Source organism: Anomalospiza imberbis, chromosome 4 (assembly GCF_031753505.1).
Source record: "Anomalospiza imberbis isolate Cuckoo-Finch-1a 21T00152 chromosome 4, ASM3175350v1, whole genome shotgun sequence".
Classification (NCBI taxonomy): domain Eukaryota; kingdom Metazoa; phylum Chordata; class Aves; order Passeriformes; family Viduidae; genus Anomalospiza; species Anomalospiza imberbis.
Genome location: NC_089684.1, coordinates 37,492,938 through 37,520,231, shown reverse-complemented (window position 1 = coordinate 37,520,231; position 27,294 = coordinate 37,492,938). Strand labels below are relative to the sequence as shown.

The 27,294-nt window shown below is 41.0% G+C and overlaps 2 protein-coding genes across 6 annotated transcripts in view; one reads left to right on the top strand and one right to left on the bottom strand.

Moving 5' to 3' along the window:
• The window catches only part of MFSD8 (major facilitator superfamily domain containing 8), a 336,831-nt gene that overhangs the window by 31,217 nt on the left and 278,320 nt on the right, over nucleotides 1–27,294 (bottom strand). The window lies entirely within an intron of this gene.
• On the top strand, nucleotides 356–26,611 carry LARP1B (La ribonucleoprotein 1B). 5 transcript variants are annotated; one of them, XM_068187891.1, is made up of 19 exons: nucleotides 356–404; nucleotides 8,286–8,347; nucleotides 9,070–9,129; nucleotides 10,818–10,986; nucleotides 12,400–12,543; nucleotides 14,004–14,147; nucleotides 14,256–14,424; nucleotides 18,215–18,359; nucleotides 18,563–18,737; nucleotides 19,549–19,721; nucleotides 19,889–20,260; nucleotides 21,105–21,225; nucleotides 21,750–21,955; nucleotides 22,338–22,444; nucleotides 22,920–23,077; nucleotides 23,390–23,534; nucleotides 24,026–24,135; nucleotides 24,352–24,479; nucleotides 24,686–26,611. In XM_068187891.1, the coding sequence occupies exons 1-19, from the start codon at nucleotides 371–373 to the stop codon at nucleotides 24,881–24,883; spliced, it is 2,820 nt and encodes a 939-aa protein (XP_068043992.1). In that variant the 5' UTR covers nucleotides 356–370; the 3' UTR covers nucleotides 24,884–26,611. The 5 variants fall into 5 exon arrangements, with proteins under 5 accessions (XP_068043992.1, XP_068043993.1, XP_068043990.1 ...); XM_068187892.1 differs by lacking the exon at nucleotides 356–404 and adding an exon at nucleotides 603–1,146; XM_068187889.1 differs by lacking the exon at nucleotides 356–404 and adding an exon at nucleotides 748–1,146 and having other exon boundaries at nucleotides 22,923–23,077.

Below are 27,294 nucleotides of genomic sequence, written 5' to 3'. Positions count from 1 at the left end.
CTGTTTGGGAATTTGCTTAGTTCACTACAGAAGTGTTGGTGTTATTTTTTGGAAGACTTTTTGTAAGAAAGGGAGTAAAACACGGCTGAGAGATGAAGAAATGGAAGAGGAGCAGGTTTCTTAAGGTGGAATCAAGGAGAATTGTGGGAGCATTAGGAGCTGGCGAAGAGGGAAAGGACTGATTCATGTCGTGCTGTGGTGGCTTTCTTCATCCTGTGACCGTAGTGGCAGGAGTGTGGGTATAACCAGTGAGCCTGGAATGAGTGCACGTGTTACTGTGAGATGATTTTCTGGGGGATTTTTGGCAAAAGTAGAAACGTAGAGGAGAGATGGTGTGATGGCAGAGGTACCTGTTTGTTGGAGTGCTTAAATGATACGGGATTCCCTCGCTGCTGGGACCTCAAGTACGTTCTCCTGTGCCTGTCGAGCGCGTTCTCGAGGCTGTGCCCCGGAGAGACCCCTTCGCACCAACGAGACGCGCTCATCCTCCTGCCCACCGTATCCAGACCCTCCTCGCTCCGTGCAGGTGCGGGCGAGGCCTGCGGAGCCGAAATGTCCGAAAGGGCCTGTAAAGCCTCCCGGCCGCGTGAGGTCACGGCGCACGGGAGAGCCCCGGGTCCCTCCCCCGCGCGGGCGGGGCGGGGCGGCCGAGGCAGCGCGCCCGGAGCGCCGCCCGTCCCTCCGCAGGCGGCGGCGGCCCCGGCGGGTCGCGGTCGCTGTCTCTCGTTCCGCGCGTCGTCCCCCGCGGCAGCGAGCGGCCGCAGGGCAGCAGGGAGCCGGCGGCGCTCGGCCCGGCCGGGGGGCGCTGGCAGCGGCTCCGGGGCGGGGCGCCGAGGAGAGGAGGCGGGTTCCCCTTCCCCCGCCGCGGGCTCCTCGCCTCGGCCGCCCCGGCTGCGGCCCCTCCGGCGGGCGCACGGCCGGGCATGTCCACGGCGCAGGTGTCGGAGCGGCGGGGCTGGGGGGCGGCCCAGGAGCCCCGGCAGCCCAAGCCCGGCTCGCCCCGCGTGGAGGAGGTGGCGGAGGAGGGCGGCCGGAGCAGGGAAGCCCCGGCGCCCAAGGAGAACGCGTGGACGCGGCGCAGAGCCCGGCGGGACAGCCCTTCCCCGCCCGCGGGGCCGGACGGGCGGCTCGGACCGCAGGACCCAGGTGCGGGGCCGGGAGCGTGTGCGCGGCGCCTTGATGGCACCGGGGTGGTTTTGGTTTTGGTTTTTTGGGTGTTTTTAGGAAGGAAAAGCGCGTGCTTGTCGGCGGCCGCGGAGCCGGGCCCGTGCGCAGCGCAGCGCGGCTGGAGCCGGGCCGGGCGCGCTGGGTTTGACATACATGGGCACGGGAGGCAGCGCTCGGGGCGGGGGACACGGCCGGGGACGGGAGCGCCGGGCTGGCTGCAGGTCCCGGGGCTTGCGAGTGGCCACCCCGGCCCGGCGGTGACCTCCGGCCTGCCCCTGGCGCTCGCAGAGTGGGCTGCTCGCTCGCTCGTCTCGGTTAGCCTCCTTTAGAAATGCCGCTTTGCCGCAGCTCTTTTTTGGCGAATTGTGTAGCAAGGCCCTGGGAACGATCCGTTAGCTGCGTTTGGTTTCCAGAATGGGCTTGCGGAGGCTCTAAGCACTGACCAAAGCAGACAGTTCGCTCGCTGTTGGGATTTGGTGTGTTTACATAGGGATACTATCCATGGGATAATTTCCTGGCCTGAAATCACTGCACGTAAGATAAAGCTGCTTTATGGGCACCGCACTGACTGAACGGGTATATGGCTTTACAAAGCTGGTCGTCAAGGACCTAACTTGAAATTGCCAGGCTTTATGCTTAGGCTAGCAAAGAGTTCCTAGAAGTTTGTAGCTTCTTGGAGTATTGTTCTTGGCTTTAAGTAAACTGCTGACCTCAAAATACTGCAACCAGTGCTTCCCGAGAACTTCAATCTCAGCACTTGCTCCCGAGGGCACCTGACAAACCTTTTTTGTGATCTCACAGTCACTTTTATCCTTGAATTAAACACGTACTTCCTTGACAAAGAGAAATATGTAATTTACAGTTTCAAGTGTACAGGTCATACAAACGGAGACCACATTCCAGACCACAAAATCTCTACTTAACTGAAGAGCAGAACTTTTGGCAACATATATATACCCATCTTTATTATCTGTACTCTTTTGTTTACATGTACTGACGCGCTCCTAAGTACCTGTTTGTGCCCAGCTTCCAAAATCCAGCTGGCCGGGCAGAAGCTTGTGGTCTGCTTCATGCATGAAAGGGGGCTTGTCACTCGTTTGCCTTGCTGTGGCAGCAATAGCAACAGTGCTACATCAGAAGCAGTGGGAAAGCTGCTTTTTTTGTGTTAGAACCTTTAGTGCTTCACCTCTGTAAAGTTTGCTTTGCCAGCAAAGATAAAGCACACAAACAGCTGTTGAAGGAAGGAGGAGGCAGCAAGCCGTGCATTCATACTTCATTTTGTGATTTTGGAGAGCCTTACATTTTTTTTCTCCTGCAAGAAGTTGTACCTGCCATTTATGGAATTAATAGTTAAGCTGAGGAGTTGTACTAGAACATAATTTTCAGTGGCCAGGTGTGTAACTGAGCAAATAAGGGAGTCAGTGTTGCTGGCAGTGGCACTGGTGAAGAACACACACCAGGGTGTGTGTTTTGGTTTGGCCACCACCAGAAGCACCGTGAGGAAGCCACCATTCTTACCCTTGTAAAAGGCAAAGCAGCTGATCCTTCCTGGCTGTTTGAAGGAAGAAATTGCCATGTGCCTCCACCCGCAACAAGGGGTGTGTTTTGAAGAAACTAATTGCACGTTGGCAAAGTTACACTAGGCCCTTATGAATGTTGTAGTATGGAAATTAGTCATGTGAAATAATAAGTGGATGTGCAGAAATACTACTGGGATGGAATGTAGAACTATCCGTAAAGAGAATAATAAAATGGAAAAGGATCTCACATCAAAGCAGTGACTGGATCCTGCTAGACTTGTTGATCCTGGTGTAATTTGTTAAACGTTTCCTGAGATGTGCACCTATGGTATGTTCAGTGATAGTTGCAGACTTGAGAAAATTGGCTCCAGCCTGTCATCTTTGGACTTTCAATTTATCATGGGATTGGTTTGTGATAGAGGCAAACCTGGTTCTCGTTACTGAAACAAACTGTTAATGTCACCTGATACTACCAGGAAAATGTAACATTTTGGCAGAAAAATTCAGCCCAAGCCTTGTTATTACAACTGATTATATTTTTGTCTCAGATACCTTAGTGGGTTTTAGTCATTGCAGTAAACCAAACACCCAGTGCAAACATATCTGAACTTTTCATGGTGTTTGTTACCACAGTTCAGTGTTTCTGACCAAGCCTTTCATTAAACTTCGCCTTTAAGCAGAGTAATTTCAGAATAACTTCAGAAGCTACTTTTACATCCTCATCTGCTTTTAACTTGTGGGGAAAGACTTGTATCAGGTATAAAATTGCTCATGAAATTAATAGGCTTCTCTCTAGTTCAGGAAGAATTGTTTCCCTGGCAGAGTGGTTCAGCTTTGAAACACTGCCCAGGGAGGTGTGGAGTGTCAGTCCCTGGAGGGGTTCAAGAAATCACTCAGTGCCAGGGTTTAGTTGACAAGGTGGCATTTGGTTAAAGGTTGGACTTGATGATCTTGGAAGTCTTTTCCAACCTTGGTGATTCCATGATTCTAATCCTGGTGATCATGATCGGATGGAGTGAGCTTTTACAGAGGCTGCCAAGTGATGAAAGGTGCTTCTGAGATGTGCCTCCCTCCCCAGTGTATTGCACTAAGTCCTCACTTTAGGTTGAAACTGTGAGTTTGCCATCCTCCACATAAAAAAAATCACCCAGGGTCTAGTGGTTGAAATAATTTTATTTCAAAAGTTCTCCCACCTCTTCATCTGATGAAATCTTCAGCACTGCCCTTGTTGTGAGGTTGCAGAAAAGTAATCTGAATGACAGGTTCTCAAGTCTTCGTGTGGTTTGTATAGCTGATGTGGGTCTCTAGTGACTTATTAGATGATTATTCAAAAGTCGTTCATGAAATTCATTAAAATATTCAGTGAAGCAAAATACTTGTGCTGCTGAAGTGGTTGAAGCAGGTTTGCGTATTAGCATGTGCTTGAATGACGTAGTTAATTAAAATAAGTGCACGCTTCATTCTTTTATTTTGTGCTTATTGTGTTTATTTCGGGGTATCAAAGAGTACATTTCATCTCTTTGATATTTTGGTAGCAGAACCATTTCACTGTAGTGCTATTGTATAAATGAATTTGCTTTAGCCTGATAGCAAAACAGGTTGTAAAGGTACAGTTTAGTGAAGATACACTGTGTAGCTGGGAATAGCAAACCTTAGATGAGTAAATTCATAAATGATCTGATTATCAAATCATTTGGGTGTATTGAAGTCAGGTGTTCTCATTAGTTCTTACAAATTCATGGAGTGTTTTAATAGTAGCATCTAAAACTTATTCAAAGCATTATCAGAAGTTTCAGCACTGACAATTTTCCCAACCCTAAAGGGATTAAAAACGTTATCCATACAAAGCTGCTGCCTGTATTTTAGTTGTACATAACAGCGTGTGTAATTTAGTGTGGCTGTTTTTTGTCTGGGGTTTTTGTTCCAAACTGGAGACCTGTTATGAAACAGAAACCCACCTCCCTGTGCTTCATTTAACCATGAAAACTTTAGTAGAAATTGAGTCACAGGTTGCAGTTTTCTATGAAGAAGCTAAGAAAAAAAACGAATGGAGAAATTAAATCTAAGGAAAATAAATAGCATAATGGTGAATCAGTCATGTATTGTGGATTTCCCCGCCCCCTGTTGCTTGCTGTATTGAAAAATGGATGGGTTTTGAACATAAATAGGTGGAAGGGTGCAGGTGTCATATCTTGCTGCCTTGATTAATTGTTCAGATATTGTGGAGTTTGACAGTCTAATGTAGTTTTTGCTATGAAATTCTAGAACTCCTGTAGGGCAGAATGTTAGGATAGTAATTCGGATCTTTTTTATTGTTTTGCAGAATTTCTTCTCTAATCCATGCTCTGGGTTTTAATTAATTATATTCTCCAAGGGATATTTTTTTTGTTACTTTTGCAATACTTCATGTGTTAAAACAATAGATATAAGTATAGCTTACCTTGTTTAAAAATAGAATATATACCGTCTAGTTTCAAACTGAGCATTGAAAGAAAAATATTGTACTAGTTCAACACACAGGCTCCAATTAAGTTTTGAAGAGCTGAGTGATTTTATCTGCTCCCTGAAGCACTTCTGGTATTTATGTGGTGCTGTTCCTTCACAAAAGGGAACACACGTGCAGTCCAAGTAAAAATAAAACCTTAGTATTGTCTAGAAAGCCTCACAGCATAAACAGTGTTTGTATCAAAAATTAGAATGCATTACACCTATATTAATAGACTTTGCTTTCAGAAAAAAATTGACAGTATCATTTTCCCTTTCCATCAGAAAAAAATTACTTGCTGACTATTTATTTGCAGAACTTCAAACCATCCTTTTTGAAGTCCTATTACTTGTGATCCTATTGTCTTGTGACCCTATTGTGATCAGGGGTCGTTTGGCGAGAGATCTTATGTACAAACTTTGCTCCTCAGCCATCCAGGCTGCTTTTCCTTCTCTGTTGCTGTTGTCCCAGAGGATTGCTACAGTTTTGGTGGTTCCAAAATTCATCTTTCATTTTTCAGACTTGTTGTTCCATTTATCTTGACATGCTGCTCATGGCATGTTTGTACAGCCTTGTCTTTCTGCAGGAAGTACCTCCTGTTAGGATGTGGTCTGTTAGGAAACTTGGAAGAACCATAATAATAATGGCTTTGGAGGCTGATTTCTGTTTTCATATGAATACCATCTCTACAGGATGGAGTTCAGTGATTGAAAGATGATCATTGGCAATTAAACTGCCTTGTCCTTGGGGCAGTTTAAATTCATACTTTATTTGTTTCTCCCACATTCTCAAAACTCTGAAACCCAGCGAGTAAAATCATTGAAGATCAGTGAATTCCTTCATCGACACAGCACGCCACTTATTAACAGGTTCCTCGTAGCATAGCACAGAATAAACCATTTTTAATGCAGTTGTGTTGGAATTAACAAGTGAAATAGTTTATTTGGACTAAAGATGCCGTTTCTAGGTACCCAACGTTGTTATGGGATGTTAAAACCAAACCCTGGAGTGATGTTAAGGAGAGGGCTGTTATCTGAACATGTGTTTTGCCTGTGTTCAGATGCTTTTTCAGGTATTTTGTGGCTCTAGGCCTCTTTATGACAACAGACCAGATGTGACCTGGGTAAAACCTTTCAGTGATCTCATGTTATGTTCTTTTACTCTCCCACCCTCCTTGTTGTTTTTCCTTCCCCTTTATCTTCCCTTTCATGCTTCACACTGAAGTCCAGCTCCCACATGATAAGCCCCAGAAAGCCAGCCAGGAAGGACCTGTTGGTAAATTTGGTTGTAAATTTGGTTTTGAGTATGGCTCTTTTGGGAGGACAAGGAACTTTGTGGAGGTGGTGAAGTACAGAGTGAGATGAGATCTCCAGCCCTTTGAGTTCCAAAAGGGCATCACCCACCAGGCAGTGCGTTGCCTAATATTTTCTTTTTGTTTAGCTTGCAAATGCATCTTCCAAGTCTTGGATTACTCCATTCAGATAAGAGAGATTCTTTCAAACGAGTTGGGTCTCATTCTGCTCCATTCAGATAGCCTTTCCTTCCACCTGGAATAAATTATATCCCATGACCTAAGACAGTGCAGCAACAATGAGTCTTGCACTTCTGGGTGCCTCGCTACGCCCTTCTGACACACAGAGCAGCAGTTCTGGCAGAACAGTCCTTCAGCAGCAATTTAAGTAAAAGTGCTGTCAGGTGGAAAAAGGGCTTCAGTCAGGTAATTGGACAGAGATGTGTGTTTACAGACACGCCGTGGCCACTCAGTGTACCTGCGTGGCTAATTGGCAGTTCTCTTGGAGAGAATTACAAATTTGTTTGCTGCTCCACCCCTGCAGTTGTTTGTCTTGTTTTGTAAAAGGGCAATTAGTTTACTACTGAGTGGCAGGTGAAAATTAGGGTTACACGGTCACTGTGTGTTTCTTAAAGCTCTCAGTCTGAAGTTAATTGAGATGTGTGTTTTGTCTTTATTTTAAAAAGCAGATCTGTAGGAGAGGCAAAAACCTGCTGGCTAATGGTGGTCAGGATTCACTGGATTCATGTCTGGTGAGATGTCCAAGTTGTATGAAGCATATACATGACACTCATCATTTATATGGTTATAAATGATATTAAAATTTAGGCTGGAATGTGGAGTAAGCATTAGTTTGTGCTTGTAACGTTTTCTGTGTATTCCAGGAAGCAGAGAGAGAGGCTTTCCAGAGTCACTGGGGCACAAGGGTGGGGTTCCCAGTGTGGAGCCCTGATAAGGGAGATTAGTCACTGGATGTGAAAGAGATAAGGGCTGAGGAGGTGATGTTATCCCTGTATAAAATAATCCACTTGTGATTTCAGACACGTTCAGTGTTTCAAGCTTGTCATGCAATAAAACACCAAATGGGAGGTTTCAAGGAATGGTTGTGACTCTTGTCTCTATGGGAAGACATGCACTGGGAGAACCAGGGCTTAACAGAAGAAATTAAGAGATGGTTTCCTCTTGCTCAGGAGATCAGATGGGATCATTATTATAATGTTTAGGCTTTAACTAAGTAGTATTTTTCTTTTTGCATATTTTTCCTTTGTTGTTTGTTTGTTTTTGTTTTACTTTGGCTTGATTTTGAGCTATACGGCTAAACTATTTGGCATCTGAGTAATTACTTATAAAAGAAAATTACTAGGCATTTGGGAATATATAATTGTTTTTATGGTTTTTTCCCCCTTGCTTGCATAATTACGTATTTCATAAATTCTGCCTGATAAGTATAGCTTTTAATAGGGAGGACTTATTAAATGTGTATCAGGGGTTTTCTTTGCCACTTGTTAGGTTAAAATACCAGCATTTTGACATAGCCTTGACCTTCTTTGTTGAAAAAAATGCTTAAATATGGAGTAAGGCAGCATCTTGTACACTTGGTTTGCAAGAGGATTTGCCCTTATTATGAATGTGAGTTTTCAGTGTCATGTACTCTTAGTGACTTTATTCACTAAAAAAAAAGTTCATTGACTTTGATATCAAGCCCTCAGAAACACTTTGGTGTAGTATGATAGAGTAAGGCAGAATTGTTAATGCACACCTGCATTAGTCATTTAAAGTGCAGCCTAATTTTTCACCTGAAAATGTTTTTCTTCCTTTTCAGAACTACAAAATTCCACTAAAGTGATAAAAGCAGGAAAACCCAGGACAAGAAAAAGCAGCAAGGTTTGTATTTTTGCCTGTAAATATTCAGGATGATAAATAGCTGATACTGCTCTAATTAAAAGATGGTTATTTTGGAGCTCCAACCAGAAGTGCTATGTTATGCCTTGGTAATAGACAATTTTGAACACAGAGACAAAAAAAAAAAAGGGAAATTAAAATTAGGAGAGTTGCTAAATTGGCATATGGACAAGGGATAAAGAAAGGCATTATTGTTTAAAAAATCAGTGGGATTGCATAAAAATATGAAGGGGCTGCAAAGAAACAGCATCGCTTGAGCACAAGTGATGCTAGATTGGTTTTGGAAATCCTCTTTGCATCTTATGTGCAGAGTGTCCTTTATGTGCATAAAGTTACCATTACAGCAGGAGACACCGAATCCTTTCATTGAAACATTAAGTTCATAAAATTTTGTACAGGCACCCCTTTTAGGTTGGTTAATAGCTGTCAAGGTTTTCCAAAAACTGAAAGCCTTGAGCAGTAGACACCTTTTAATCACATATGTGTAGGACAGCATTTAATCTGACAATTGTCTGATGTGAGCTCAAAACTCTTTCAAAAGTTGTGTGTTTGGTTTCTGTAGTATTTCTTGTTTTTTAAAAATTGCTACTTTTGACAGCTCTGCTCTGGGGGTAGTTTGGCTCTCTGAGCCATGACTGACATCTTTCCTGTGTTAAAAAGGGCTAAGTCAAGGAAGGAATATAAACTGTTTGTCACCTTTGCAGGCCGATGATTTGGGCGATATTGCAAGCTGGCCGACCCCGAGCGAAATAGCAAACAATGAAGTAAGTGTCCTTTATAATCCTCAGGATTATTTATTTTTTTAAACCATCCTGGCTTATCTGTTTCATACTGTTCCCCCCAGAATGTGCTTTGGGTGTTGTAGGGTTTCAGTAGAAGTTTTGTCAGTAATTCATGCTTAATTTTCTGCACTGGTACTGGAATTTGTTAGTGGTGTGCCACGGACATGTGCATTAAATAGTGCCTTATTTTTTAACTCCACCGTTTAAAAAGTTACATTTACCTTTTCTGCTGTTTTCAGCTGTTTATGCACAGATGAGAAGGCCTTTGGAGTTGTGAACGTGCTGCCCTCTCTTGTGGCTCAGAGTGCTTTGTGCCTATTGTCTGAACACAATTTAGTTATTCTTAGTTATCTTATTCCTCTGATATATTTTTCCCCTTCTGGGTTTTAAGCTAACATCTATTCTGTCAAATTATCCTAATTTCTCTTTATCTCAAGTGATAAGTGCATAGTGTATTTTAGACCTCTCTGATGCTATTTAAAACAAGAAGAGAGCACAGATTATTGCAAATGCTGAGGTGCCTTTTCACGTTGCTGTAGCTCTGCAGGAGCATCCCTGTGGTGCTTTTACCATGTTCTCAGTCTGGGAAACCACAACATTTGGGTTAAACAATATGCATTTTATAGCTGAAAGTGTCCAAATTCATGTAGTGTCTGTAAAACAAAATAACATTCGTACTTAAACTTAGTTTATTCATCTAGGGGAAGGCTTTGTGTCCAAATTCATTATAACACAGTACTGCAGTATCTACTATATATTCCAGCAGGTTCAAAGCTGTCTCCACAACATAGGAAAATTCTTTCTCTATAGCAGAAATGTCTGCAAAACTTCCCGTGTTGCAGGTAAAAATTATATCTAATCATAGAATGATTTGGGTTGGAAGAGACCTTTAAAGGTCTTCTAGTCCAGCCTCCCCAACCCAAGTGGAAGGGACATCTTCCACTTGATCAAGTGAACTTCATCCAGCATGGCCTTGAATGTTTCCCAGAATGTCTCAGGGACATCCAGCCACCTCTCTGGGCAGCCTGTGCCACTGTTTCACCATTCTCATCATGACAAATTTCTTACTATACCTTGTCTGAAACTCTTTTATTTTAAAGCCATTTCCCCTTGTCCTATTGCTACAGGCCCTGCTAAAAGGTCTGTCCCCATTTTGTAATCCCCCTTTAAGCATTGAAAGGCCATGGAAAGGTCTCCCTGAAGCCTTCCTTTCTCCAGGCTGAACAATCCTAGCTCTCAGCTTGTGTTCATGGGAGAGGAGCTTCAGCTCTCTCACCATCCTTGGCCTCCCCTGGGCTCCCTGCAGCAGGTCCATATTTTCATGCTGGGGACCCCAGAGCTGGAGGCAGCACTGCAGGTGAGGTCTCACCAGAGTGGGGCAGAGGGGCAGAATCCCCTCCCTCCCTCCCAGTATTCTGTGGGCCCAGCTTTTTAAATAAGTCTGAACAGTAGATACTTGTGAGAATCCCCTTTTTTATGCTCTTGCCATGTTAGCAGAACATACAACTATTTATAAAGGGACTTCACAAAACAAGACAATTTTTAAAGTTCACCCTGCTGAAGTGGCTGAGAACAGGTAATAAAAAAGGAATTTTAATAGCTGAAGGAAATGTGCACCTCCTGGTATCAGCAGCTGTACTACCAGAAATAATTACCTGCGTCTCTTACAGTGTAAGACTGTAAGTCATAGCAAGAAGCCAACAAACAGAAGAGATAAGGAGGAGAAATCTGATCAAAAAAGCAACAATGGAATCAAGGACAATTCGGAGGCAAAGCCAGATGGTCCAGCAGATAACACTAGTGAAGATGAAGCTCAAACTAATATCCAGAGGAAAAAAGGTGAGTTTAGGTACTCAGCATATAATGCAGTAAGTCACTGTTGATACAGCTGCATCGATTCCAGTTGAGTGGCTCAATAAAACTTCTCATGATGTGCATTTGCTGGGTGAATACAGAATATATGGGTGTCTGCCTGGAAGCCTCAGCCAGGCTGCCTCCCTCAGGGTTTGGAGCCTTCTGTTCAGTCATGTAGGAATTCTGGGGGAAAAGCAGCTTATGCCCTGTTGATTGGTCCTTGGAGCTCTGAGGATTTCTGTAAGATTTTATTATGGCTGTACAAGCCATTTCTATCTCTGATATCTTTCTTTCCCTCAATAGGTAGCACTGTGTTAATTTAACTTAATATATATGTGTGTGTGTCTGTGTTACTGCATATACACCAGCACTTCCATTTTCATGCTCTGCTATTAGCTTGTACATTGAAGTGATCATTTGAGGACTAAACCAGGTTATTTGCTTCCTTTTGATCCAATCTGTTACACTCAAAATGGGAAGCAAACCTCATTTGGTCAGGAGATTGGAATAGGCTGGAGAAACAGCAAAAAGATTTTCAAGATCAGCTGCTATTTTTGTCTGGTTTCCCTGCTGGTGTTTTTCCAGACCCTAAAGACCTTTGCTGTTCAGATTTATTAATCTTCCTGTATACATAGATATACTAAAAAACCCATAGTGCTTTTAATCTTTTCAGTCTAAGTGGAAATCTAAAGCAAAGCATTCCACAGGTAAAACATGTTTTTCTTCCCCCCACCCCGCAGTACAGAGAAAACATTTTATGTGCATGTTTACATTTCCTAGCCATAAAAGAATACCAATACAATACCAATGAATATTCTAGTTAAATAACTTGTTGGTGGATAATTAGGTCAGCCTGAAAATAAAACAAAATAAAGCTTTGCTAGTATAGTAATTTTTGATGCATGTGAATGAACTTTGAATATCTTGAGGTGAAAGTACGGTACCACAGTTAAATTCTCAGGAAAATTTGTATGATTTGTGATTGAAATCTTTATTGTGGTGGTTATTTTATATGTTTTTTTTTTTTTTTTAATCTCAATGTTTCATATACAAGTTGTGAAATTATATAGCAAGGAATTTACTGTCTGTATTTAACACTGACATAGCTGTAAATTCCTGATTATGGAGCATCTGAAAAGCCATTAAATAAAATGTTTGCCTTTATTTCTTAAATTTGAAGCTTAGGTGAGGTTATAGTTCAGTTTCAGAAATTCTTGTTTACTGCATTAATCATTTAGTCATTTGTAATATCTTAAAATTTCAATGTTAAGCTTCTCCCACTTTTTAAAATCTGAAATTAACTGTTGCTAGTTTTACAAGGAAAATTCTATGGAGTCTTTTCAGGAGCTTAAACCTCAAGTATTAGTATAATAAAGAGTAATATATTAACCTTTCAAGGTAACAAGCAGAAATGGGTGCCGCTTTACTTGGACGATGTGAGGTCAGACAGTCAAGACAGAGCAGGCTCTCGAATGAGCTCCAGATTTGTGCTGGAAACAAACAAGTTAATACCTCATAACAACAGAAGGAATGAGGCAAGAAGTAAGTAGTTCTCACTTTCTGGGTCTTGCTATTGGTGGCAAATAAAGTGTACTGTCACATGAGCTGGCAGTTTGTGTTGAAACTTAGTAGGTAAAACCTGGTGTTTATATTTGCCAGTGACCAGCAGGAATATAATCATTATATTATATTCCTCTTCACGGCACCCTCCACCATCTTGTCCCACAATTTTACAATGAAGAAAGTTCGGGAAAAGCCTCAGAAGGTGTCTACTCTGTCCTGCTCTGCTGCTATTCCTACAGCTTGTTGCTACCAGAGCAGCTGCTTGTGGAGCTACACTTTGAACCCTGCTCTGGCAGTTCTGCTGATGTTGTTTTTTCCTTCATGCTGGACTGATTCCCTCAGCTCCCTGACCTATTTCTCAGCACAGCTATGCAAAAAGCTGCACTAACACCACAACTGATGCTGCTTCTGGTCCTCAGGTGTTGTGAGCACAGCTGGTGAGGTGGCAGAAATCTTAGGCTGAGTGGACGTTTGTTGGTTTAAGTTTTAAAATTGCAATATACATTCCCAATTTGAATGTTTGCTCATTATAAGAAGTACTGGATGCTACTGATATGGAATTTATGAAGTCATTTTAGGAACGTAGATGAGAGTTTGATCTGCATGTCTGATGGATGGATAGGGGTGGGGGGAGGATTTTGACCAGTTATCACTTCCTTCAGCAATTTTTTCTTAGAATGGCCAAATGACTGAAAACCACACACATACAGATTATATTCTCTGTAAATTCAGAGTCTAATATGACAGGACTTGAGTGTATGAACATACATGTGTAGAGTTCACTAAGAATCGTTGCTAAAGCAAGATTTTTAATACAATTTTTAATACATATCTTTAGTCAGTCCTTTGTTAAATTTAGCCACTCTCAGTTTGATCCAGTAGGGTTACCCAGAAAAGCGGTGGTTGCCCCATCCCTGGAAGTGTTCAAGGGCAGGCTGAGTGAAGCTCTGAGCAACCTGGTCTAGTGGAAGGTGTCCCTGCCCATGGCAGGGGGGGTTGGAACCAGATGGTCTTTAAGAGTCCTTCCAACCCAAGCCATTTTGCAATTCTGTGATTCCCCTCTCATTCCAGTAGTGGTGGGAGTTGTCCACAGGAGGAGACTGAACTGTTGTGATCATTCCTCCCTGCCCTGAGCTGATCATGGGTACTGTGACCTCTGAGCTGGCACCAGGGTGTCCACTTGCTTCAGAAGCATTTGGGATTGGCTGCCAGTCCATCCATTACCTCCTTGCTGCTGACTCCTCCTGCCTGGCACACCCTCTGGCAGGGCTGGCACACCTTTCCTGCTCCTCTCCTGCAACTTCAGCTGTGACCACCTCAGCATGGCTGAGGCTGTGGGTTGCTAGGGCTCAGGCTGAGAACTCTGGTGATATGAGGGACTTAGGGGCACCAGAATGTTTGTGATTGCAGATATTTTGTGTTTTCTTTTTCTCTTCAAGATTGGCGTCGTGATAGAGACAAGAGAGACGACCATGATGAGGTGTGCAGCGTGAGGAGCGAGGGCGGCAGCGTCCGAGGGTTCTCCAGAGGCAGAGGAAGGGGGAGAAGCAGAGGAAGAGGACGAGGCAGAGGAAACCCCAGCAGTATGCTAATCCAACAGATAACTTGGCAAAAAGTTTGACGACTATGGTTATAATGTTGTTGTTTCCATTTTCTGATGTTGTTATTTTATGTTCTCTTTTATGTTGAAGTGAACTTTGATTATTCAGTTGGTTATCAAGAACTGTATGGTGAAGGAATTGACCAAGTATTTCAGCCTGAGCTTAACCCTGGTGTGATTTATTACTATGGTGACGGAACAGGAGTGCAGATGTATTCTGTGGATGAAGCACTTCTCAAGGAATATATAAAACACCAAATGTAAGTAGATTGCTTAATGTATAAGTATTTTCAGAGGTCTAGTTAAGATAAAATAACTCATTTCAAACAGTGTTGAATCCTTATTATCCATGTCAAGTTGGAGATTAAGGCACTGCAGCTCAACATTTTGAGTTAACTTTGACCATTACGAGTGTCAGCTTTAATTTATTCACTGGTGGGTGGAAAAACTTGAGTAATGGGGAGGAGTTTTAAGGAAGCTGTTTCTACATCTTGTGCTGTAGCCTGGCTCTAACTTTCATAACTGCTTTATTTATGGTACACAGCCCTCTCTATGTTGTCATGTAATTGAGATATGGATGTCTCTGAGCTTGTGCTTTTGAGTACTGTTGGTCTGTTTGCCTGTAAAGCTCTTCTTGGGTGATGTCTTCCCCTATTTGCTCTCAATTTCACTTTGAGAAGTCTCGTTAGTTTGATGTTTTCAGTGTGTTTCACCTGAAACATGTAACTGAGAGAGAGAGAGAGAGTAGTTTTGCAATGATACTTGATTTTTCAATGATCTGAAATGTTTACTTTCTTGTGTATACCATTAGGCATTGAGAAACCATCTGGAAGACTGATTATCACCAGGAGACAAGTCAAAAAGGGCCTGGAAAGCACTAGTTCATTTTAATGAGACAGTTTCCACCACTGGCAGATATTTCATCCTCTGTACTTGCATTTCTCTGCGATGCCTCTGTGGTGGTTTTTGATTGCCCTCGTGTTCCGTACAGCAACTTGCTTATTTTATTCTCGCTTCTTTTGTTACAGTTGACGCAAAAAGGAAGAGAAAAGCCTCTTTAAAGGGCAGAAAGTATCTGACATGTGGCTATCAACTTCAAAACTTCTATTGCAGTCTTTTTTTGCTCTTGCTGCCAGGCCCCTATGAGACCTGACAGTGGACATGTACCCCCATGTCAGGATAATCGGCCTTCACTGTCCTCAGACAAGTGGGGGAGGATCACAGCCACTCCACTGTTGGCCAGATTTCTGGGCATGCAGTGTAGAATCCAGACCTGCTAAGGTAGGACATGGTGATGTCCCCTCTGCTGAGAAAAATGTCAGTTACAGCGCTGGTCACATCTGACTTCTGGGTATATTTGTATTCCCTTTTGCCACCGAGAGGTTGGCAGGTGTTGGTAGAAGACTTGGCATGGCTGGATAACCATGGCTGTTGGTTGCTTGCCTGGTGTGAGCTCCTAAGGCTTTTGGTTATGGAGTTTGCTTTCCAAGAGAGGGAGATTTCTGAGCAGATTTAGAACAGAACTTCACTAGTTTTATTCTCCCTAGACAAAAAAAAAAGTAGTTTTTATTTATTCCCTTCTTTTATCACATTAATAATGATGAGAAACAGACTTTATTCTTCAGTTACCTTTTATTAGCTTCTAAATTGGGGTGGTTTTGTCTGCCTTTCATAATGTAGCTATAAAATATTAAAGTGACTATGCCAAAGAAGGAAGTATATACAGAATAAAGGTACACAAAATCATTATATCTCAGAGTTCCTATTGGAGTCCAAGAAAAATCAGGATATATTAAAGAAGTGAGACTGAATCCTAGTGGATGAATAAATTTTAAAAGCTTACCTGTTTAATAGAGAAAAATATTAGACACTGTCCAGCTGAGTTGATCTGTAATTACAGGAAGAAACACATTGCTATCAAGCAATTTATGCTTGTCCCAAGAACCAGCTCGATGTACAAAAGAATAATATTTGGATTGCGTACAAAAATATCTTCAATGTTTTTAACCACAGGTTGAAGTCGTCAGCCTGAAAAGTTTCAGTGCTTAGCAGCTCCTCATTCTGCAATGTGCAGCAGAACTCTATTTAAAAAGTCCTCTTGCTTTAGAAAATCCAAGTGTTAATTCAAGAATAAGGAAAGAGACTCTGAGGAAAAGGAAGAAGAGAAAAGCTGGATGGGGTGTGTGTGTTTAGGTGTGTCCCTCTACTTGGAGCAAACTTGTGCATTGTCTTCATTTATCATTAATGGTTTTTCACATTCCTTTTTCTAGAGTGATGGACATCAAGTGAGGCAGTTTGAGTCAAGTTCAGTCATTGTCCATTTCTGCTTGTGGAATTTTTAACTAGGCGAGTCGTTACAGGATTTTACCTTTACTGTATGATTGTAAAGGTAACAGTAGTTAAATGTTGGTTTATGGCATTTGTGCTTGCTTATCTTCTGGGAGGGAAAAAGGAACATAGCAGCTCAGGAACAGTAGACAGGATATTCTTGAAATAAACTATCTCTTTGTGCCCAGATGCTTCACTGATCATACTTGGCTCTGAGTAAGAGCTTAATTCTCCAAAAGCCTTGTTCTCTTCTCTGTTTGCTTTGATTTAATAGCAGTGTTTCCATTTGTCCTGTCTTGTCCAGCGTTGAGACTTTAAATTCATTGTCTTGGAGTTGGGTGTTGGTCAGAGGACGGTGCTGATACTGCCAAGGTCTCAGGGTTGATCCCTGCATGGGCCGTTCACTTGGGAGTTGGACTCGAGGATCCTTGTGGGTCCTTCCAGCTCAGAATATTCTGTGTGTGATCTGTGTGTTTTTCATAGAACCATCTTTTCCTTCAAATTTCTTCAGCTACAAAATTTAGAGAAAGAAATGGTATCAAGGTGCTGCTTGGGTCAGTGGTGGCATCAGGGTGCCCTGCTCTTGGAGACTTTGGCCTTGATCTCAGCTTCAGTGGAGAGACTTGTTTTTTTATTCTTTTTTGAAAGTAGAATGATCTTTATTTACATTTGCATGTGCAGCTTTTTTCCTCAACATTTTAATATCCTCTCATTTTCTTTTTGCGCTACCTCTATTTTTGTCATACAATTTTAACTGCTTTCCATTAAGTCTTTCGCTATCTGTGTTTTTCTTAATGTGATGAGGAGTTAGTATTCCTTGGATGTACTGTGCAAAATCATGCTATGATGTGTAAGCTCTATGAAAGGCCTAGATTTCAGTTGTCATGTAAATTGAGGGGGTTTTTAATTCTTTTCCATAGGACCTTTTCTCATTCCCTTGCTCTGTGTGACAGATCATGATTTGAATTCCTTACTTTTTGTCTTCACTAAGTATAAAACATCTTGACACCTGGATTATTTCCTAGAGCAGCTTCATTGTTGAAAATTTGTCTTTCTGCTGTTTGTCCCTCATCTCTGTGGTATTACCAGATTCCTGAAATGTCCTTGTCCTTCAACATCATCCGTTCTTTAAGGCTTTTTTCCGCCATCAACTGTTGTGCCTTTTTGGTACAGTTTCATGCCAAATACAATATGACTGGTTTTGTTTTCTCATCTTCCCACAAGCATGCTTGATGGTTCAGGGTATCTATTTGTGCCTCAGCACTGAGATAGGATACTTAAGCCTTCCAGTGCACTGGAAACTGGGACAATAAAAGATGCAGGTCAGGATGAACTGGTACTGCTGTGTGGGACACAACTTATGCCCTGACTGTAAGCAGTACTTGTCCTTCATCTCTATGGAGGCCAAGACAATGTTGTTCCCTTCTGTCCATGTAAGTAATGAGGGAATGGGTGGGTGAAGGAAAACAGGAGCGTAGTTTTTGGTTGTGCAAATGTAACAAGGCTTTGATTTTTACCCCTCTGTGCTGTACTGAGTCATAAGTCTGTCTTAACCTGTCAAGCATGCTTGCTGCTCTCTGGGTCTTCTGCTGAAGAATGGTTTTGTTGATGTCAAAATACTCAGTATTTTTAATGGAAGCCTTTAACAAGGAATCTAGGTTGCTGCTTTAGGATTTTCTTTAACCATAGAATAAGCTCAGATTTGTATGTTTTGTTCTGCAGTGAGTATTATTTCAGCACAGAAAATTTGGAGAGAGACTTCTTCCTGAGGAGGAAGATGGACCAACAAGGATTTTTGCCTGTGTCACTGATCGCCAGTTTCCGTCGGATGCAAGCTCTGACTACAAATGCTGCACTCATTTTGGAGGTAAAATCATTCAGAAGAATGTATTTGAAAAGTTGCTTGATTCATTCTATACTTTCATAACTTCAGAGCTATGAAGTTAAGAAAAAATTCTGTTTGTAATGACAAGTATTCTATAGAAAGGCTATAAGTGGCCAAGTTGTTGGTGTGTGGGTTTTTTTTCCTGTTTTGATAGTTTTTAATGTTATTATATGCTTGTCACACAGGCCCTAAAGGACAGTACAGAAGTTGAAACTGTGGATCAGAAACTAAGAAAAAGGGTTGATCCAGAAAAGTGGCCAATTCCAGGTCCTCCTCCATGCAACCTGCCTCCAACTGACTTTTCTCAGCTCATCAATTGTCCAGAATTCATACCAGGCCAAACTTTTGGCTCTCATACTGGTAAAGGATTTATTTTACAGAAACATAAGTTTAGGGTTGTCTGTCTAGCTTAGGAAATTTGCCTCATGATAGTGATTTCATAATAGAAGTTGTACTTTTGGTAATGGTTTATTCAGCTGCTCTGCCTGCCAGCCTTGCACTTGCCAAGTCACATGGCTGATGTGAAGTAGATAAAAATGTTTATTGTGTGTTATGGCTGTGACCATTCTCCAGACTATAGAATGGTGGGCTACAGTCCTGTGGAATTAGTAACAGTAATATTAAACTTGTCCTAAACTCTGCTTCATTTTTGTGGCAGCTGGAATTCACTCTTTATTTGGGGGATCCTTGTTTGGATGGGAAACTCATTCACATTTTTAATAGGGAGATGCATTTGTTTGCTGACAACCCTTGGCAAGGGAATCTTTTCCTAAAACATTGGCTGAAATTAAATGGGAAGAATGAAGATGGAGTTAGGCACCCATCCACAGAGCTAGAGAATGACACGGAGAAAACACGATCCTAATGATGCTGCTCTTTTTTTTCTCCTCAACACCACGTAATGTCTCACAGGCTATGAAAGAAAGTTTCCGTGAAGAAACTTTCCATGGAAAGAAATTCTTAGAATTGATTTTATTCTGAAATGTTGAGTAGACTTTGAAAAGCTGTCTCTTAAAAATGAAGAATTCTTTGATCAGCGTTATGTTTATCCAGAGAGGTAGAAAAATGGTAGCTGTGGTTAAAAGAAAGACCAGTGAAACATTTGAAAAACAAACAAAATAGAACCAAAGCAATCCACAACAGAAACTGAACTATTGTTTTCTACTGCTAGAGTCTGCACCAAGTTCTCCAAGAGTGGGGAGCCCGCTGAGTCCAAAGGAAAATGCTGAATCAAGTAATTTTCAGACAATGTCTAAAGGACTGTCCACAAGTTTGCCAGATTTGGACTCTGAAGCTTGGATAGAAGTGAAGAAGAGGCATCGTGTATCCACTGTCAAGCTAAAGGTAAAATCAAAAACCTTTATGTTATGTTTAAATAAAGAATGCAAAACCCACTTTGAGGTTACACTGTAAACCAAGGTTTAAGCATCTTAACATATGTGATGCTTGAGAATGCAGTGAAGTTTGGAAAACCATTATCCAATTCAAATATAAAACCTTTTCCAACTTAGGAGACTGTTCCTGTATCTGATCAAACACCAGATCAACACCAGCCACCCCCACCTCAGGAGGAACAAGAACAGGAAGAACTTGAATTTTTGTTTGATGAAGAGATGGAACAAAATCAGTGTCGGAAAAATAAATTTACTGATTGGTCAGATAGCGATTCTGATTATGAAATTGATGATCAGGATGTAAACAAGATTTTAATTGTAACACAGACACCACCATATGTGAAAAAGCATCCTTGTGGAGACCGCACTGGCAACCGTGTGTGCCGAGCAAAAATAACATCAGAACTTGCTAAAGTCATCAATGATGGCTTGTACTACTACGAACAGGATTTGTGGATGGATCAGAGTGAAAATGATGCCCTGATGAAGGTAATTATCTTTAATTTTTGACTACAAAACCATGCCTGTCCAAACAGTTTCCAAATTAACTTCAGCCTTCTGCTATGTAGTTGTAAAATGCTACAGGAAAGTGACAGTAATTTGTAGGTCTGCTGAATTGTCTTTACAGCTGAAAGCAAGCCCAAGTTTTTCATGTCACATACTTGACCAAAAACACTGAATGAATATTTTTTGTAACATTTTGGAGATGGTTAAAGTTTCAAATGTTTTCTTGTTCTGTGAGTAGTTTGTTTCCCTACAAACCCTTACCCAGAGGGGAAGGGGGTACCTGTCAGAGATGAGATGATGAGAGGGAAGTAATACAGTCATTTTAAAGTAGTTTTATGTAAAGGTTCTGTTGGCCTTGTAGTTTGTTAGAACAGTAGTTAAAATGAAGTTACCTAAACATTGAGTGGTGAGGGAAAGGGGCTTCATCTGTGCACAAAGAGGGGGAAGTAGCTGCATGGACAAATGGAGCATGTCTGCACAAAAGCAAGATGACTAAGGTGGAAATGGTTGTTCAGAATAAGAGCAAGAAATAAAGGTAGAATTTAGAATACAGATTAGAATGGACCAAGGAAACCAGCAAACATCAAGAGGGCAGTGAGAAATAGCAAATTGCAAGAGAGAATATTTCCTTTTTTGTTGTTGTTACAGACTTGACAATGATTTGATGAGATTTTTCATACCCAGCATGCACATGTCCCACCTGAGACAGATATGTGGGTACTTGTGTGTCAGTTGTAGCTTATTTTCTCTTCACGAAATGCATCTGTCTCCCAGGATGGTATCTATTACCCTGCTTTGCATTTACAATTTGCTTTCTCTAATTCAGCAAGAGATTGAGAACTTTAAGAAGCTGAACCTCATTAATAAGGATGAATTTGTTAGTCTTGCACCAGAAACAGCTGATCCAACCCAGGAAGTTCCTCCAAGACCTCCAGGGTTACAGAAAGGTATGTATGAAAGCATTTGTTTTTTAGAATCGCTGTAATAAAGAACAACTCTGTAGGTGTTTTGACTCTTTCTGCCTGTGCAGTATTTTAATTTTGGTTCAGTCAGCAGTCTGAGGGGGCTTTTTCTTTGCTAATTTTTCAAATTGCCAACTGTTCATGGGTAGTGTGGTTTCAGTTGAATGACAAGAAGCTGGCACTTGTTCTGCTTTGTTGTCACTCTCCACCAGCACCAGGTGCTCTTTGTTTGACTTGGAATTTACAATGTGTAAAGTTAAACTGAAGCTGTGAAACATTTTATAGAAACCAGCATTTTTTATGGGATACAGGGATAGAAGGAAATGAGATTACAAGAATTTACTACTTGTATCATACCATTACTGAGGAGCCACAACATGCGACTCTTATCTCTTGTGGTATTTCTGATACAGTGGTACTATTAACATTTACTGGGTTACATGCTAATAGCATCTGTAAAGTAGCTCAGTAAAACCACCTCACTTTCTCCTACCTGCCTTCATATTTAGCAGAGGAGCTGGCCTGTAATTTCCTAAGTGCTGAAGTACTTCCAACAGCAGGAATGGCTCGATCACTGCCAACAGCAGTCCCAGATTCCCCCCGTTTCCACCCTGGCTTCATTCCACGAACACCTCGCACCCCAAGGCTCCAGGATCCCAACAAAACACCCAGGTTCTACCCTGTTGTTAAAGAAGCACGATCCTTTGATGTAAAGGTAAATGGAAAAACATATTAAAAAAAAACAGCAAAAGCCTACAAAATTATTGTTTGTGCGTACAGTTTAACAAGAATTAAATGGCAAAAAATTAAATGCTTCTACTCCTGTTGCTTAACTCCAAAATATTTACCATATTCTCTTTTTTATTTCTATTAAATGCTTTTTGAGTCATCTTCCTTGAAAGTCCTTGCTGAAAGAACTGTAGTGCTTAAGATTTTTGATTAGTTACGTAAGACTAGTCTTCAGGTTATGTAACTGTGGTCTTGTGTCTTTATAACTTGTTAGATAACAGAATAGAAAACTTTTAGATCTCAGTTTTAAATGGGTGAGAATGAGTGAAGTCAAATTAGGGAAATAAATCCTTCATTTACTTTCTTAGGCTCCAAGAAAAAGAAAAACACGCCACAGTACAAATCCTCCCTTGGAATGCCATGTTGGTTGGGTGATGGATTCCAGAGACCACAGGCCAAGAACTTCCTCTGTGAGGTAAATGCTGTTGCTGTTATTCAAAATTTATTTGCAGGTAGTTCTCATTACTAATGGAGAAGAAAGCTATAAAAGGCAATTTATAAATACAATGGAAACAAGAAAAGAGTGATCAAGAATGACAAAAATATGGAATGCAGAGCTGTTTGGAAACAAGCTAGGCTGATTGGTGTTCCCAGTCTTGTCTGATCCATGATACAGCAACAGTACTGTTACTTGAGGCTCTGATGTTCACTTCAGTGGTCATTTAAAATCAAGCAGGACAGTAATGATTAATGATGATTGTCCAAAGCTGTTTTATTATTGACATATTGGCACAAAATTTGGTTTTCTTGAGGTGCACCCAAACCCAGGTGCACTGCAGCAGTCCCCAGGTGACTGTACGTCAGCTCTGGCATGGGTCAGGGTGGGTGAAAACTGATTCTGCAAAAAAGCTCTGTTTACAGGGCAGAAATATGTTGGGTTTTTTCTCCAGCAGTTCCAATGCCTCACCTTCAGAAGGAGCCCCACTGGCAGGTTATGGCTGTACTCCAAATTCTCTTCCCAAATTCCAGCACCCATCTCATGAACTGTTAAAGGAAAATGGCTTTACTCAGCAGGTGTACCATAAATACCGGCGAAGGTGTTTAACAGGTAAGCTGCTCCATGCACTTCCTAAAATTTTTAGAAGTTTCCAGATGTTGTCTGATACCAGTTTTCTTCCCATTGTTCCTCATCCTTAATTTTTCTTGGGAAAGGCAAGCAAAATTTATTTGGTGCCTCTGTTTTAGGAACCCTGCTTTCCATTTAACTTTACATTCCCTGACCAAAAAAATCACCCTCAAATTTGAACTGAAGTTACCAGAAAATCTGGTGTGTTTTTTTACTAAAGACAAGGCACTTTAAAATATTCTGTTGAAAAATAAAAATAGTGGTTTTGTTCGTCCCTTTCTTTTTTTCTTCCAGAGAGGAAACGGTTGGGAATTGGCCAGTCCCAAGAAATGAACACACTTTTTCGCTTCTGGTCCTTTTTTCTGAGAGATCACTTCAACAAGAAAATGTATGAAGAATTCAAACAGCTTGCTCTAGAGGATGCAAAAGAACACTACAGGTATTTTTTCCTGAGGCCTTACCATTCCTTTCAATGACTGTGAAATTTACATACATCTGCAGTGAACATTTTTAGTACTGCCTCTGACTTTTTGTAAATCTTTAAAATAGCAATGTGTATAAGTTACTTTAATAGCAAAAATCAGTATGTAATTGTGTTTTGCAGATGATTAGCTGACTGTGCAGCATTTCCTTATCTGTATTCAGTTCTGAATTCTACAAAATCCTGTAACTTGTTGACCATGACGAGTCAGTTCTGTACTAACACTCCTCAGATCCTTCCTTCTGTAGGTGATGACATTCTTAACCTCATTTTATTCGTTCAAACTGGTTCTTGCCTTACAAAAATACCAGAAAAATGACCACAGAGGAAATTGTCACTGCCATTTAGTTCTTGGATATAATTCCCTTCCTTCCACACAGTTCCCCCACCTCTATTTCTCTGAGCCAAAGAGACGAGACGGATTTTTGTACCTCTCTGTTCTGTTCCAGGTATGGCTTGGAATGCTTGTTCAGATTTTACAGCTATGGCCTGGAAAAGAAATTCAGGAAAGAAATATTTGAGGATTTCCAACAAGAAACAAAGAGGGACTATGAAGCTGGTAATTATCACAGGCCTGTCACTGCTCACACTGTGGTAACATTAGTTGAAGATAATCCCAGTTCCTTGGCACTGACTCATTAACTAACCAAGAACAGCTTTTATTCATATTCTTTTTATCTTCAGTTCTCTTAAAAATATAGTTACCAGTGAATAATTAAGTTTATAATTAAATTTGATCTTGTAAAGCGGTAAAATTATCTTTTTCTGTTACTAGGTCAGTTGTATGGACTGGAAAAATTTTGGGCTTACCTAAAATACTCTCAGCACAAGACTCCAGCTGTTGACCCCAAACTGCAAGAATACCTGAGTAAATTTAAGAGACTGGAGGACTTCAGGGTGGAAGTAAGTTTCAATGCCTATTTTAAATCATATTTGGAGTACTAATATTTTCACTGCAAGGTAATCTGAGAGCCGTTCTTGATTTCATGAAATGGCAGCCTGATAAATTCAAAGAGCCTAATCCTTTCAGTCCTACAAGTCTGTGGAGAGGCAAAAAATACCTGGCTTTACAACAAGACTCCTAACAGGTCCCCCATGTTTCTTTTCAGCCTCCTATTGGTGAAGAATCTGGCAGGAGGAGACCAGGTGAGGATTCAGGGCATCGCAGACATCAGCCCAACTCTTCTAAAACCCTTCCCACCACCAAACCCGCCGCTGTCTGTCAGTCCCAGACACTGGGAAGTGTATCCTGTGGGAATACTGTGCAAGCCACAAAATCTACAGAAAGTGATGCACCAGAAAAATAGACTTTGGATGAGCTCGTGCCCTTGAGAATCAACTTTGGCATCACTCCCCTAATCTGGAGATCTTCAAGGCGAGGCAGTCTCTACTATGTGATTAAAAATGTATGGAAAGACAAAGGATGGGATGCTCTTTTTCACGGGATATAGCTCCAAAACACTTGCCCTAGGAGAGTTGCTCTTGGTTATGGGATCATTGGAAGGATGCTAGGGAAGATTCTTTGGCTTCAGTATTGCTTTCCTCAAGCTTTTGTTTACAAAGAACTGCATTCCTTGCATATGCAAAAAATACTTCGAGGGATGCCTTACATTTCAGCTCAGATTTCTTACAAAAAGGTATGATGCATACCCATGTTATTTACTGTGCTTTCCTTACCCATATTTCCCTGTTACTTGTATTTTACCAAAGCAAAAAAGATTACACTATATGTAGAATATTAAATGGAAAGGAAGGATCTACGTGACAGGTTTGCTTTCAAGGCTATCAGGAAGTACGTTTTTCTGCAAAAGCACATTCAAGAACATGCAGCTATATATGAAACTGCATTTCTGTATTCTATTTAAAGATAGAGTTTCTATTTTTTTCAGGGTCTCCATAATTAGTATTTAATTAAGTATGGAGTTTGAGTGGACATAACTGGGATAGTTTTGCAGGTATTTCCTTCAGTGCTGGTTCTTTAATAACTCAAGCAACAGAAAACTACAGGGGGAAATTGAGCTTTTGATTTCGTAGTGTCTTAAATTAACATTCAGTATTTACAGTTTGTGCAGATTGTTAAAATAGCCAACTCTTCATACTCTGGGCTTGAGAGGTGTCTTCATTTGAATTTTCTTATGATTATGAAGTCTAGCAGGAGAGGCATAATTTTGAATTTTTTTTCTCCATATTTCAAATAATAATTAGTTTGAAGGGAAACAAAGTATTCCTTGTAAATTTTAATTTCCTTTGTTTTGCAATATCTGAATGAAGTTCTGCTTAAATTGTGCTCGCTAAGCCTAGATGATTTCAAACAGGTCTAAAGACAATTTCACTGAATGTAAGTTACTCAAATACAAATCCATTTTTGTAGCTGAAAGAGGGGGATGTTTATTACCTGTCATGTCTTGTTAACTTCACTACTTTGTTTTTAAAGACTCAAGAAGAACCAAGTGAAAAACTTCTCTTCTGGGGTAGGTGAAAGGAATTCCAGCTTTTGGTTAGTTAACTGCAGAATTACTTTAGTTAACATTTTAAAAAAGTTATAAAGTGATGTCTAGCACATTTGCCTTAAACTGACAGCACAGCCATAGATGGAGCTTTAAACTAACAGCTCTCAGAGGTTATAATGAATATGTTAATTTTTCAGTCATTGTGCTGTGAATCTCACTGAAACAAATGATGGATGTTTGCATTGAAAGGAGTGGATGGTAGCAGTGACTTTCCCCACAGTTTATAGCATTTCAGCACAAAATCCAGCCTTTTGTCAGTGGCCTGTTCTAAATAAATGAACACGTACCAAGATTTGAAGTAAATATCCTATAAATATGCTGAAGTGAAACATCTGAATCTTGTGTTTGATCCATGCCTTTTGCTACCCATGAAAATGCGAATGTAAATTTGGATTGAAATTGTATATACGAGTAATAAATTTAAGATATTTCAATTTTTCATTGGAAAATGTGCAGATTAAGCTTTTAGTGTGTGTAATTTTGTGATATCTTGAAAAATTTTATAAAAACAACAAAAAACCCTAACAGTGTTGTATATCAACTTTTTTCCCCCAAAAAAGTGTGAAGAAAAACAACTTGAAAGAGTAGAAGGCTGTAGATATGTATGGGAATTTCTGCTGCACTGAGGTGTTGGGTAAACCCAGCCTGGTAAAGGCAGAAATGCTTCTTGGAATGCAAGCCAGCTTTCTTCAGAAGAATCCAGAGAAGAATACTGATTTATTTTTGTCATATGATTGGGTATTTGTCAAAAATACGACAGGCGAATGATAAACCTGGGACAAGGCAAGGAGAGTGAGTACCTCACCTGCTGGCCTCTAGAGCTGCTCGGTGTCCCTTTAGTGAGCTGGACAAAAACACCACCCAAGTCCATCTACAGCTTTGGCTGCCTCTCAGGAATGCCCCTTTCACTTCCCACAGGCTTGAATCTTCCCTCTCTTCCCTTGCAGACAGTGGAAAAAACAATCCTTGCCTTGCCAGGAATTGATGGGCCTTGGTGCAGGGCATAGTTGTATATCCAACATCCCTTCCCATGCCTTTTAGGTCCATCTATTCCAACCTTAACTATGTCTTAAGATTGGTTGTGTTCTAACAGTGATCTATGACTGACCACTTTGCAAGTCTTAGACATCTAAAAATTCTCCCGTGTGCTTGCTGAAGAGTTTTTAGATTTGTCTTTATTTCTGCTGTTAACAAATAACCCTACAAAC

Coding starts and splice junctions, on each gene's coding strand:
- LARP1B (XM_068187892.1), top strand. CDS start 924: ATGTCCACGGCGCAGGTGTCGGAGCGGCGGGGCTGGGGGGCGGCCCAG. Junction 21,956..22,337: donor CACGATCCTTTGATGTAAAG/GTAAATGGAAAA, acceptor TTACTTTCTTAG/GCTCCAAGAAAAAGAAAAAC. Junction 22,445..22,919: donor CCAAGAACTTCCTCTGTGAG/GTAAATGCTGTT, acceptor TTTTTTCTCCAG/CAGTTCCAATGCCTCACCTT.